Raw genomic sequence first — 12,964 nt, forward strand, 5'->3', positions numbered from 1 at the left:
CAACTGAGCTCGTTTCACCGAGCTGGCCGCGTCAGGATCAGATTGTGAATACCCCGAGAAATCCACAGCTCTTGGCACGTGGTTCCTAGAAATAGAAACCCACATGGCCGGTGGTCCAGCCTTATGTTGACCCACAGCATGAGTTCGCGGTGAATATCGACGGCGAATATTCACGAGGACCCATGCACGCCACGCCACGGCATCCTCGGGACTATGAGTCGGTAGGACAAGACTTTGAAGGCCCCGAAAGAAGTGTAGTATCGTATGATTGTCACTTCGTCATATTACGTGATAGTTCTGGTCTCCCAGACCTTGTTGTCGCTCGCGTATATTCCGCAAGGAAAACTAACTGGACCGGAGGTACACCAATCTCTTTTCCGCGGCTTAGCAAAATCAAACGACGTGGCCCAATCGTGGTCCTTCTTTCAACAATTATGTATGACATAGGTTCTGGAAACTTCAGGATGCAGCTTGTAGCAATCGCTTTAGCTGTGACTAGTACTGCGATCTTCCTAGCAATCAGAAGCCGTGCTGCTCGCAGAATCCTGGACTTGGTGTGCAATGTGAGACAGTCTTCCTCTGGGTGCTTTGCAAAAACATAACTGATGACCACGTAGGCCCTTTTATCTCGCATACACTACGTCCCTAGCCTGGACGGCGGCAAAAACATCAAAGGACCTCCTTTCACTTTCTGGGATGGGCAGATGACGGAGAAGTTCCTGTGTGCGAGAGAAAGATCGTATGAGTGGCAGGCGAAGTACGGTAGCATCTATAGAATATGGGTTGGACCCAATCCTGAAGTGTGAGTTCCGCCAAGCCGTAGCTCAACGTGACTCTGTGGGTGATAACATGGCTGTTTCATCAAGGGTTATCACGGAGCCGAAGGATGTCCAGGCTCTTTACACCAACGCCTCCGACCACGCCAAAGCTCCCGCTGCCAACACGGGATGGCTGCTCAGCCAAATCATGGGCCAAGGCGCAGGCCTGATCAACGGGCAGCGCTGGATCAACCTCCGCAAGGAACTCGACCCGCACTTCTCCCACAAAGTCTCTGTCAACATGGTCGGTACTCTGAACGAACACGCCAAGATATACGTTGAGAACATGGTACAGCACGGCCTTCCCGGCAGACTTGAGAAAGATGGCAGCGAGCGATTTGTCGTGAATGCTGCTCAGGCACTGACAAGATACCCTTATTACGAAATTGCAAACATGTTCTATTCGGATCTAACCCAGCAAGAGATAGACAGGTTGTGGGATCTGGGTCAGCTCTTCACCAAGGCCTTTGCTAGTGTCATCGACGGGGGCATCAATAGGTCGAGGCTGACCAAATGGTTCAATACGGACTCGTGGAAGCTAACCAAGACGTACATTGACCAATGGGAGGAATTCAACGCCTCTGCAGTCAAGCGTCGTGTTGAAGCTGGAATCAACGACCAGGTTGTGTCCCTGTTCTTGGCTGCTGAATCTGGAAAGATAGACCGCGAGGAGGTGCTCCAAACCCTCGCAGAGTCTCTTTTCGCAAACCTGGATGTGACAACTCACGTTATGACTTCTTGTGTCATCCTTCTCGCCGACAATACCACGGTCACTGAGAATTTGCGAAGGGAATTTTCTGAACATGCCGACGACATCGATTCGTATCTCGGGAAGAAAGACACGCTGCTTCATTATTGTCTGCTAGAGTCCTTGCGGCTCCAGCCAGTGCTGTCGTATTCGTTTCCGGAGAAGCCGCCACGGGAAAAGATCCTTGGCGGATATCGCATTCCAAAAGATGTGAGCTGAAGCAGAGAAGCCCATGTAGACTCTATCATTTTTGGTAGTGTGCTAATCGAATCTCGATCCAGATGACGTGCGTTGTTGACGCTCACGCAATCAACATCCGCAATCCTTTTTGGGGGGCGGACAGCCGGGAGTACCGTCCTAGTCGGTTCTTTTCTATCCCTGCAACCAAGGTGAGTCGGCTTAAGGCCAAGACAGATGCACACGTTGCCAATTTGCGCCACTCTGCATATGCTAATGCAGATGTCCTATGCCTCAGCTCCGATACAACCTCCAAGCCTTTGGCTATGGCCCCAGAAAATGTCTGGGGAACAACATCAGCGACAAGATGGTCCACGCGCTTGTCTATCAGCTATTCACTCAATACGATTTTGTTGTGAGGCCAAATATGAAGAAAGAAAATGATTACTACTTCAAAACGGACAAGACAAATTGGCTTGGCCTATTCGATGTGGAATTAGAAATGAAGAGAAGGGCAGTGTAGTAACTATCATTTATATACTAAATGCTCTTGATGCAATCTGAAATTGGCTAATAACGGGATTAAGAGTCTACACCAATCGAGCTATGTCCCTACAAGCAAGAATACTGGCAGTGATGACTGGTATATAAGTCAACCCGCCGCTATCAATACAGCATTATTCGATTCAAACATGACCACCAAGATAGTCATGAGATGGCATGTAAAAAAGCGAAATGGACGAAGTTTGTATCCGCACTTTGCGCATAAGTGACATTGTGGTACTGAGGTAGGGTTTCGACGATCCTTCTACTGATTAGAGAGAGTAGAAATTATCTCCGTTCACCTCAAAATATTGGCGATCTGTTCTTGGCAATAGTATTCATTACGGAATGCCGAAACATAAAAATCTCGCACTCTATTCATTATACGCAAATTCTCTGTTTCATGGATAACTTTCATATGACTACTGTACAAATTCAGATGTATTATTGATTAATTGGCCTCTGAGCTGTGTTCTATATGCTCTTTGAATTATCCCTACACCTTCGTAGTTGGGTTCCATCCACCTTTCAACACTCTGGCCGCCCCGTGGAATATGCCACCCAAAACCATGGAGACGCCCGCGAAGATCATTAAACCCACAAAGCTATCTCCCTGGCTATCCTTGATAGCGCCCTCAATCGGAAGCCCTGTCAATGCGCCTAGGGCAATGGCCAAGCAAAACCCGCCAATTTTCAACCCAATCTCATCCATCTTTCCTTCAGCCAGGCTGACAACACACGGCGCACCGAGGCTCACGAAGCCGCCACTGCAAAACCCATATAGCAAAGCAAACACAATTATTCCAGGAAATGATGGTGAGAATTCGAGGGGAAGCCAAAATGCAAGGCAGAGAACTCCGCTAAGGAGCGATACAATCGTCATTATGTTGAACTGGCCCAGGTGATCTGAAGCCCAACCAGGAACAATTCGCCCGAATACTGAGCCAGCGTTGGCGATAGCGAGCGTGTACTGAGCCATTTGTGTAGTCATCACATCTTTCTGCGCTGCCATTTCCGGGAGGTAATTAAGCGGCGCGAATAGGCCCTAACGTAAGAGGATCAGTAATCAATTGACGATAAGGAGTCGCCAGTAAAGGAAGAAACGCCGGAAATATTTTCTGGCAGAAAGGAAAACTTCTACTTACCCACATAGTGAAGAAACATCCCATCACGAAGAACAGCCAGGGCAAGGATTTGAAGGCCCTCAACCCAGCTGAGGGCGCTTTGTTCTGTCCATTTCCGTTCCCTTTTGGTGGAAATGGTGATGAGCATAGAATATTAGCAATGACGAGCAGGACCCCTTGCAACAGGGCCACCCAGCGCACAGCAGACGCAAAGCCGACCTTGTCCAGCAGGGTCGGGATAACCAAAGGGAAGACCACGCCGCCCAGGCTCGAGCCGCACGAAACTATCCCTACCGCTAAGCCGCGCTTCGTGGAAAACCACTGGGTCGCCAGGGTCATTGCTGGTAGTGACAAGCCTGATGTCGCAAGGCCGAAAGCCACGCCTTGGGCAAGTACGATCTGCCAGTAAGTCTTACAGAGACTCAGCATGCAGACTGAGAAGACGGCCATGGCTGAGAAAGGAGCCAGTATCATGCGTGAGCCATGGGTGTCAATTAGCTTGCCGATGAACGGCCCAAGCATGAAGAGAAGGAAGATTTGAAGGGTTGTGACCCAGGCAAGACTTGACGACGACTGGCTCGGGAGTAGAACATCCTTGTAGTAGAGTTGGAAAATTCCACATCTGCGATTTGAATCAGCGCACAAATCCCATGTTAGTTAGGATACAGAATAGCGTCCTCATGCGTTGTTCGCTCCAACGATAGTCTCAGATTGCACTTGTACTTACGCATTAACATAGCCAAAGGAGCAGAATTGAAGAAGAAAGGATCCAGCAACACATGCCCACGCTCTTAAGCCACCGTTTGGAGGCTCTAGAGGTGGTGTTGAGGTCGCTCCTGTTTCCCGTGAGCCATTCTTGTCGTTTAGTTCCATTTGCCCATCAAAAGAGCCGTCAGGGCTCGGCACACCGCTTCGCACTGAGGAATTCTGGCTGGTCATGGTTTATTGGCTGAAAAACGAGGCCCTGGGTGGTTCAACATGGGGGAACCACCGCAACCTCTGAGAACCAGTTATGTACTTGACACCGTCGACTTCCATTCCAAGCGGGGCTGATCGGAGAAAAGGCTCGGTTTCCGAGCCGGAAGACTATTTATGAGTATTCAGACCTCTCCTCGTACACATCTCGAATGTTGCCATCAGGCCAGGGCAGTTTTCAGGTCTTTGATGTGTCATCGGAGGTTATACTCGGCGAGTTTTTGTGTCGCAGATCCACAACCAGTGCCATCCATAGATGTGTTCATTGTGGATCTCCCACATTCCGTCTTCCGAAAACGAGGTGTGGATGTGCGTACATGACTACGTTCTCTCATACTAGATAATTCACTCACTTGAGCATCTTCTATTTAGCCATACAACCATAATTGAATCTCTCACTTAGCTCCTGCAAATGTGGGCACCATAGATCTTTCAATTAAGAGCATTCTGTGTTCTCTGAAACCAAGCGCTCAAATACAGTCACTTCTCCAAGACTGCTTCCAGGAAGTTATACAGCTCCTTGCCTAACATTGAAGCTTGGCCCCATATGTGAATTCTGAGAGCACGTTCTAGTTGTCTCCACCAGACCATTCATTCACATTGAGTGACGTGGTTTCTCCACAGCGTCTCAGACCCGTGAATCAGAATGACCGCTTCTCTTGCCAAGACACTGTTAAGACGTACGCTTCCCTGGCCTGTCTCTAACTAGATTTGACAATAGTTCTCCGGTTAGTCAAAAGCTTGTCTCAATCACACTGACGATGTATACAAATAATCACCCTTGTAGTTTACAAATCAGTTTGTCACTATGATATCCATAAGCCTTACTTGATTGTCTTGGTTGATTTCCCGCACTTGGTCATTATTGCTATCGGAAATGCAAGTCCTTGGTTCGTCAAAGGTATGGTTCATCCAATATTCTGTTCTTCAAAGTGCATTCAATGTTGAATTGAAATGACGACGAACCATGGCAATTAGAAGATCTGTAAACTCTTCGAGCATACACACGCCGCTGTTGAATCTGACGATGCCTCCCCACAATCGAGACGCGAGGTGGACCGAAGTCGGGGTGGAGCGACAAAATTAGACGGGACCAGTCTTGGCCAAAACTTCGGCAGAGGGACGCTTTTCAGTGCGCGATTCGATGCTCAAAGACCTCTCGTATGTCTCTTTAATGGTTTACGAACAGTTTCAGCTTCATAGGTGATAGTCGCGAGTGGCCAAGTGCTCCTAAACTCGATGTCCCAGCCTGGAGGTCCATTCTAGTGAATGCATATTGTAATGACGAAACATGTCGTTCCTCGCTCCTGGGTACGAGGAACAATTCTTACCCGCGAGATGTTCAGGCACACCCTTGCTGTCACTACTCAAACATCAGCAGCACCTGTCCACTCATATCCACTTAGACCCCAACCCACGGGCTCTGTGAAATCCCCGGCAGGAACACAATTGTCAAACACAGTTATTGATGGGCTTCAGTGTGAGCGGGACCGCAAGATCCTGGTGGATATTGCTTGCGGGTTGGTTATCAGATCCATTGCGAATCCACAGTGTATTTATCTGATCGTCCGTGCTTCGACGTTCAATCTTGGGTCTCTGAGCACACCTGAGTCGAGTCCCTGGAGTATGGATCGGTGAGCGCACGCCACCGGTGATGGTTGGGATGTGTGCGGCGGCTTCCCTAGGACTATTAGACGACGTTCTCGCATTAGAGAGCCAGAGTCTCGATTCACTGTCATCTGAGCACCTACATGAAAGATGCACACCATGCCCGACAGATTCTTCGGGGAAACAACGCCCCAGTCATCAACTAGCGAGCGATGGGTCGCCGACGGTCCACCAATTCCAGCTCGGGTTCCAGCTCGAGATGGCAAGGATCGCCCAACCCTCAGGCTACGTAGCGCCTGCGACTTCTGTCACTCCGCGAAAGTGAAGTGTTCCGGGGGCACTGCCTGCGATCGGTGTCTTACCCAAGACCTGCCTTGTACTTACAGTGTCGCGATGAGGGCTGGCAAGCCAAAGGGCAGCTGCAACCGGAAGACACTTGACAAGCATGCTCGCATCCGCCAGCAACACGCTGCCAGGCAGGCGAGCCTCGACTGGAACTGGAGTACGCCGGCCACGAGTGGCACAAGTCTCAACGAAGCCACGTGGGTGACCGGTATCAACGGTGTATTGCTCGGGATGGGTCTGCAGATGCAAGACCAGAATACCCCAGGTTTTGACCACTTAAACTATGCCAGTGACGTAAGTGTATGGCTTTGAACCTCGGCATCTTTCAGACTCGATGGATCTTTGCTAACTCGGCACATATCGAGCAGCCCCAATCCCAGTGCGTTCTTTCGCCAGACGGCATGCCGGAGCAAGGTTGCTGCTCTATTCCCGCGCCAACAGAAGAACCTTCCTTCGAGGCTCACTTCGCCAGTTTGTATGGAGTCAATCACGAGATATCGAACTCAGACGTTGCGGGCAGCGTCTGTGCCGACGTTGCCTCCCTGCCTTTGTCTCCATCGGAGACGCCCGACGCGTCTGGGCCTACTGGGACAGAAGAGCAAGAGGCTTGTGCTTGTTTCAAAGAACAAACCGACTCGCTCAACATGCTTTACTCCCTTCACCGCATGGCCCAGTGCCAGGCCCAGGGCAACGCGTCGCCGCCGCATGGAAGTCAATGTCGCCTCGACATCTGTATACAACGAATCAACGCAGCTCTCAACACATCCCATTCTTTCTTATCATGTACACGCTGCTTAAAAGAGTCATGCTCAGTGCTTCTCACTGTATCATCTCTTCAGCTAGTGATGCGATTGTACGAGTATATTGTTGCCGACATACAGTGCAACAGCGGCACACTAGCTTCAAGAGAGAGAACGCCTTTAACCTCGGAAAACTTGAACGGCGAGCAGTCACACATGTCATGTCGATTGGGTGAATACGAAGCCAGTCCGGAGGAATCGGTCGCGATCCGACGACTGGTTGTGCGGCGGGCTCTTCAGAAAGGTCGTGAGACGCTTGCCGCACTGAAAATGCTGACGATGGGCGAGAGCTGTCGGGTCGATGGTGGTATGGTTTCGGGATCACAATCAAGAAATTCCTTATCGACCCTCAACTCGTTCGATATGCAAGCGACGGCAAAAACCTCTGGAACAAAGTCACAGGACGATGACTTGCTCCAGACCGGTCTAACTGCAACTGACACAACTTACCTTCAGCAGGTCGTGTGTCGTGGCGATGCAGTGCTGGACGTATTTTTGCGCACGGTTTGCTCTGTATAGGTCCCTTATGAGGGCACAAAGCCAGGAATGGTTGACAGATGTGCCTCCTCAAAACAGCGTTGACTGCAGCCTCTCATTCTCAAGACCACGAACTCCCATGAATTTCCAATTAATTGAACATCAGATCAGCTGCTTTCATAAGTCAATCAGAACCCTTCTTCATGTATTTATTAGTGGCAAGTACAGGCCCGGTCATAAACTAGTCAGGCGAGAACTCTTCGGGCAATAAGTAGCCAATGCAAAATTCATGTCTAACTTGCCTTTTCAAATGGAGTTATCAGGCTAGATATAATCATACAATATGCAAATGTTCAAGCACACAACTTCTAAAGCTTTTTATTAGTTGAGGGCCTGATTTCTGATATTGAAGCTGAGGAAAGATGACACGAGATCGGTTATAGCATACAAGTCTTTACTCAAAAATGTAAGAATTTGGCTCTACAGAATGAGCTTTCTTGGTAGTCTAGGTTGTCTCGAATCTCAGTCAAACTATCCCCAATGACAGAAACAATGACTCAGTCATGCTGCCGTTTTCTTTTCTCCATCCAGTGTTTCGGTGCTCATGCCAACTCCTATGTCGATCTGATGCTTTGGCGGCATCTTAGACTGACAGTCCAGCGGCAATCTATTCCGTCTGTCTTTATGACAGAAGAGGCTGCCTCTCAGTGTCATCACTGTTCTCAGCAGCCTCAGCCTGCAAGAACTTGATAAACTTGTAGAAGACGGCAGCCAGCGTGGCGCCCAAAAATGGGCCAACCCAGTAAATCCAGTGCGTGGCACCGAAGTCGAGCGTAATGAGGTCGGGGCCGAAGGTTCTGGCCGGGTTGAGGGAACCACCAGTATAGTAGATACCGGGCAACCTATTATTCTACAGTCAGTCCACGTTACGATACCACCAACAGTCCAAAGTTGCTGGAATAAACACGTACTCAGCAACGAAGAGAGCAAATCCAATAACAAGGGCAGCCAACGCGTTGCCTTCGTGCTTCTCAACAGCCATGAAGTAGATTGCGAGCATCAACTGCATGGTGAGGAAAGTCTCGATGAGCAGGCCCTGGGCGACAGAAGCGTCATGGCCAAGCTTGGTCTGAACGACGTAGGTGCCTGGGAAGATGCCCTTGACCACAGCCGAGGCGACAACACCTCCCAAGATCTGCCCGCCGGTCAAGAAAATACCCTTGATCCATGTGACTTTGCCGATGAGGCACATTCCAAGGGTGACCTATTCCATATTGTCAGCTTATATTTGAATGCGTTATGAATATGTGACAGGCGTCAGCTGAAGACTTACGGCCGGGTTGAAGAGCCCTCCGCTGACTCTGGCAAAGATGGAGACGTTGACAGCAAGGGAGAATCCAAATGCCAAGCTGATATACAGAAGCTGTGTGAGATTAATATCCCCAGGGTGGATGTCATCTCCAGCATGTGAAGTATCAGAGTTGGCGACTTGGGCAGCCGACAGTGCCATCAACAGGAACAAGAATGTTCCAACAGCTTCTCCGGAGATCTCGACAGCGTGAAGCCGAAGATGTTTGACAAAGTTGCTGGGCGCCATGATGATAGTTGGGTGTAAAGCTGTTGTGCTTTTAGGTCGTAACTGGTCGATGTGATAGTCAAGACTTGATGGCACTTCTCTAAGAGGAGATGAAGAGATGAGCGTATATATAGGCAACTCTCATAGCCTTTTCCGGATTGATTTGAGTGAAGCCCGTGACTTCTCACCTGTAGGGTTTTTTGCAAGTCGTTCAACTTGTGGGATCATGCCTTGTTCTAACTGGCCCACTTGCACTACCACACGCAAAGAGCGGCATGAACTCCATTCCAACAAACGTGCAACATGGTCAAGATTCAGCGGTCAGGTGTTAGAAGACACAGGTACAATTATTGAAGCATTTGCCGAGGAGAACTTACGTGTGAGTGAACGATGTACATCTTACCCAAATGCAATAGAAGCCATAGCCTTGTGATCCACATCGATGCCCGACGTCTTTGATGAGGCTGTCCTGTGGGTCGATACTGTACAGCTCATTCGGTCTTGGCATCGCGTACCAAGGTGACCCTTGTTAAAATCTAATATTTCAGGGCGAGATTGCGATTTGAACCACTCAGAATTCAAAGCTTTATTCAGTCAACTTTTTCCTGTATGATTCGGATATCAATGCGATCTGGTACCTCAGGAGACATCATAGGCGAGCAAAGGATCAGCCCTTGGAAAAGCCTCGACACATGCAGCATCAGAATTCTCCGATTCGAAGTTTGCTCGCTGTTTGTCCGAAGGCATAGCCAACCCATAATGACGCGTTTTGCGACCCATTGAGTCAGTCTTTGTCAATAGTCCACGCGACTCGACCGTGGCTTGCTCATATCTGTTGTTCACCGTAGATCGGCAAACAGCCAAAAAGAAGAAAAGTGCAGGGTGTCGATCTCTGTGCTAAGGATGATCTGCCAGCTGCTAGCCTATTGCTGTCACCACCAGTGATCTCTTGCAACCAACACAAAAACTCTAATGGACTTAGAAAGGAACAAGTAGAATATCCGACGCAACCTCCTTATGAGACAAAACCAAGTCGCGGCGTAGCCTCCCAGTGAGCATGTCGCAATTGGTGTCACCGTCCATGATGAGGATAGTAGTTCCTTTATTGCGACTCCATAATCGATTTTTCAAAGAAAAAAGTCACAGTGGGTATAATCGTAGCTTGACGGCCCTGGCGCTTTGCCATCGGGCTCAGGTCACGGCCCTGGCTGATGTTGGAGTCCCCGCATCCCGTTGCAGCCCAGCAGATCAGCTCTCCCACAGTTTCGAAGAACCTGCGCTCGAAGACAACATGCTGGCAAGTGCCTACAGCTCTAAGCTCCTCGGCAGTCAGGGAGTAGACACACTAGCCAGTCCCAAGAGCGTCACCACCTTCGATTCCTTGATATACAGCAGTCATCCATAAGACCACTGCCGTTTGCGTCTAATTTGCGAACATTGTTTTCCTTGTATAACCGACGCCGTGGGCGACACTCCTTTGATGGTGCATGACATTTCACATGTGAACGTCAACCACATATTTGAAATGGACGATTCAATTTCAATTTCATTTGAATTCTGCCAGGATCAATTCAAAGTGTATTGTTGGCCTTGTTCCAAAGTTCGCCTTCAACCTATGCACTAATGTGGGTGTACTAGTAGTAGGTGCGCCGTGGCTACAATGTACCTGTGTAGGTATGGGTGCTTGATCTAAGAATACCCCAAACCTCTGCGGCCCTATTTTACCTTCTCACGCTCGACGAGAGCCTGTTTCTCAGCACGAATGATGATGACACATACAAATTAATAATGCGAGGAAAGATATGCAGTTGTTTCGGCTGCGATCCTATACTACATCATCTATACTGATTCACTATGGAACTCACGAGGGCATTCATGAATTCCCTTTAAGCTAATACTTGAACGTGTGCGTGTTCTTCGAATTCCAGGCACACCCGAAGAGTTTTCCCCAAGGAAAACAATTGCCGACAGAGACCTGAAAGTGACGTTGTGCTGAGGTTTCCTCCATGATCACCACGCTTCACCAGTTGGCCGTCATGTCAACGTCATGGATGCTTATTCCAAGCAGCATATTTAAATACACATTCGTAGTGCCAGCCCTCGGTACTGTTCCAGCACTGATGATCATAATTTGAATCTTGTCTCCTCATAGCATTATCGCGCTGAAATGTCGACTATTCAGAACATCAATAAGAAGCTACAGGAACATCAGGTGGTTCCCGATGTTCTGCCGGCAGGGCTTGACTTTCAATCCAGCCTCACACTCAAATGGCCCAACACAATTCTGGATGCTCCTGGAAAAGAACTCGACCGCGAAGAGACCCAACTCGAGCCAAAGCTTTACCTAAAACCCCCTGTATGCAACCCGAGTCTACATTCAATTCTGCTGCATACGTCTTCTTCGTAGACTGATCGAATCATCACAGCCTTCCCAGAATCGCGATGACTATGTGCTCATCATGACTGATCCTGTAAATTCAAGCGCTGATGGTCAGGAAATCCTATATCTGATAAATATAATAGGACCTCATGGCCGACAACGATGCCAACTTTGGTCAAGTGCGCCATTGGCTAGCCACGAGTGTTTCGACAAAGGACGGCGGCGAGCTGGTCATTTCCAGTGAGAGCAACGTATCTTCATATGTTGGACCCGCGCCTCTGCCAAATTATATCAGCCCTCGGCCACACCGATATACGTTCATCCTCGCTCGTCCTTCCGCAGCATCAGGGAAGGTTGAAATCAACCCAGACGATCTCCGAGAACTGCAGAAGGCTTATCCTGCAGCCCTTTCTGGAAAGCAACAGCCGGAAGTGCAGGACCTGAAGGATCGCTGGGGATTCAACGCTTACCAGCTAATCAAGAACAAAGACCTCCAAGTTGAAGCGGCTACATTCATGAAGGTAGGGGGTACGCTGAAGAGCACGGCGGCAAACATTGGATTGACGGGTGAAGCGGTGGTGAATAAGGTTAGAATCACTACAAAACATTCCCATGTCAGAGACATCGGTCGCTAACGACATGCCGGCCAGATCATTGGAAATTAATGCTGATTGGGAGTCCTCCTGTGCGGTCAATGTGGAGCATCGAAAGCCCCTATCACAAACTGGAGATTTATTTTCAGATCAACAGACGTCGAATGCTCTTTTAGTATTCTATTCAAACTAGCCTAGCATGCCATTTTCCCCCTGCGAATCTCTCGTCCACATAATCGAGCCTCTACCTCATCATCCGTACGACGAGGCGCAGTCACCTGCCATTGATCTCCGTTTGCAAGACGTATTGAGCAGCCGCCGCACCAAATTACCACCATTGCAACTGGAACCGCAACAAGGGAGCAGGTTTATCTCACTTATCGTGTCTAGTCTCGAGTGTTGTATTGTCTGTTGTTTTGCTCCAAAAGCATGTCATCTTATATGCAATTGCTGTGAGATTATCGCCTTCTGTGTAGGCACCAGCTCAATTGAAGAAGCGTTCCCTCACTTAAATAAGAATGCAAACTGGCAAAAATATTTTAACGAGCGCATAGGTTGTCACTCAAATACTCTTTTAAACCCACATCATTCGACCCTTGAAGAGATGGCACAATTTGCCGTGTGCAGGGAACTAATTCTTAATCGAGGGATTTAAGGAATCACTGACCATTTCAAGTAGACCGAACTTCCCATATACCTACTTTTTCTCAACATGGTATAGTACCTTGTTCAGCGTTTATTGCAACAACGAATCGAAAGACATCATCGGTGTGCCCCTGTCCATCCGAGGGAAATAAGCT

The 12,964-nt window shown here is 48.9% G+C and overlaps 5 protein-coding genes across 5 annotated transcripts; 3 read left to right on the top strand and 2 right to left on the bottom strand.

The window, feature by feature from the left end:
- Positions 1-464: 464 nt before the first annotated feature.
- On the top strand, positions 465-2,266 carry J7T55_015437 (cytochrome p450 monooxygenase 2; the record flags this gene model as incomplete). Its single annotated transcript, XM_053139672.1, has 5 exons — positions 465-563; positions 618-802; positions 867-1,776; positions 1,848-1,955; positions 2,042-2,266. 5 exons carry the CDS (start codon positions 465-467, stop codon positions 2,264-2,266), a joined length of 1,527 nt encoding a protein of 508 aa, XP_052997162.1.
- A 516-nt stretch (positions 2,267-2,782) lies between these two features.
- On the bottom strand, positions 2,783-4,349 carry J7T55_015438 (mfs transporter; the record flags this gene model as incomplete). Its single annotated transcript, XM_053139673.1, has 3 exons — positions 2,783-3,331; positions 3,432-4,032; positions 4,138-4,349. 3 exons carry the CDS (start codon positions 4,347-4,349, stop codon positions 2,783-2,785), a joined length of 1,362 nt encoding a protein of 453 aa, XP_052997163.1.
- Positions 4,350-6,143: 1,794 nt separating this feature from the next.
- On the top strand, positions 6,144-7,657 carry J7T55_015439 (C6 finger domain transcription factor tcpZ; the record flags this gene model as incomplete). Its single annotated transcript, XM_053139675.1, has 3 exons — positions 6,144-6,632; positions 6,707-7,049; positions 7,182-7,657. 3 exons carry the CDS (start codon positions 6,144-6,146, stop codon positions 7,655-7,657), a joined length of 1,308 nt encoding a protein of 435 aa, XP_052997164.1.
- Positions 7,658-8,297: 640 nt separating this feature from the next.
- Positions 8,298-9,212, bottom strand: J7T55_015440 (major intrinsic protein; the record flags this gene model as incomplete). Its single annotated transcript, XM_053139676.1, has 3 exons — positions 8,298-8,517; positions 8,587-8,879; positions 8,949-9,212. The coding sequence occupies 3 exons, from the start codon at positions 9,210-9,212 to the stop codon at positions 8,298-8,300; spliced, it is 777 nt and encodes a 258-aa protein (XP_052997165.1).
- A 2,146-nt stretch (positions 9,213-11,358) lies between these two features.
- On the top strand, positions 11,359-12,236 carry J7T55_015441 (carboxypeptidase y inhibitor; the record flags this gene model as incomplete). The annotated part of the gene is made up of 4 exons (XM_053139677.1): positions 11,359-11,547; positions 11,618-11,662; positions 11,715-12,158; positions 12,222-12,236. The coding sequence occupies 4 exons, from the start codon at positions 11,359-11,361 to the stop codon at positions 12,234-12,236; spliced, it is 693 nt and encodes a 230-aa protein (XP_052997166.1).
- Between the last annotated feature and the right edge of the window lie 728 nt (positions 12,237-12,964).

This window comes from Diaporthe amygdali (assembly GCF_026229845.1).
Source record: "Diaporthe amygdali strain CAA958 chromosome Unknown NODE_5_length_1802954_cov_64_987939, whole genome shotgun sequence".
NCBI lineage: Eukaryota > Fungi > Ascomycota > Sordariomycetes > Diaporthales > Diaporthaceae > Diaporthe > Diaporthe amygdali.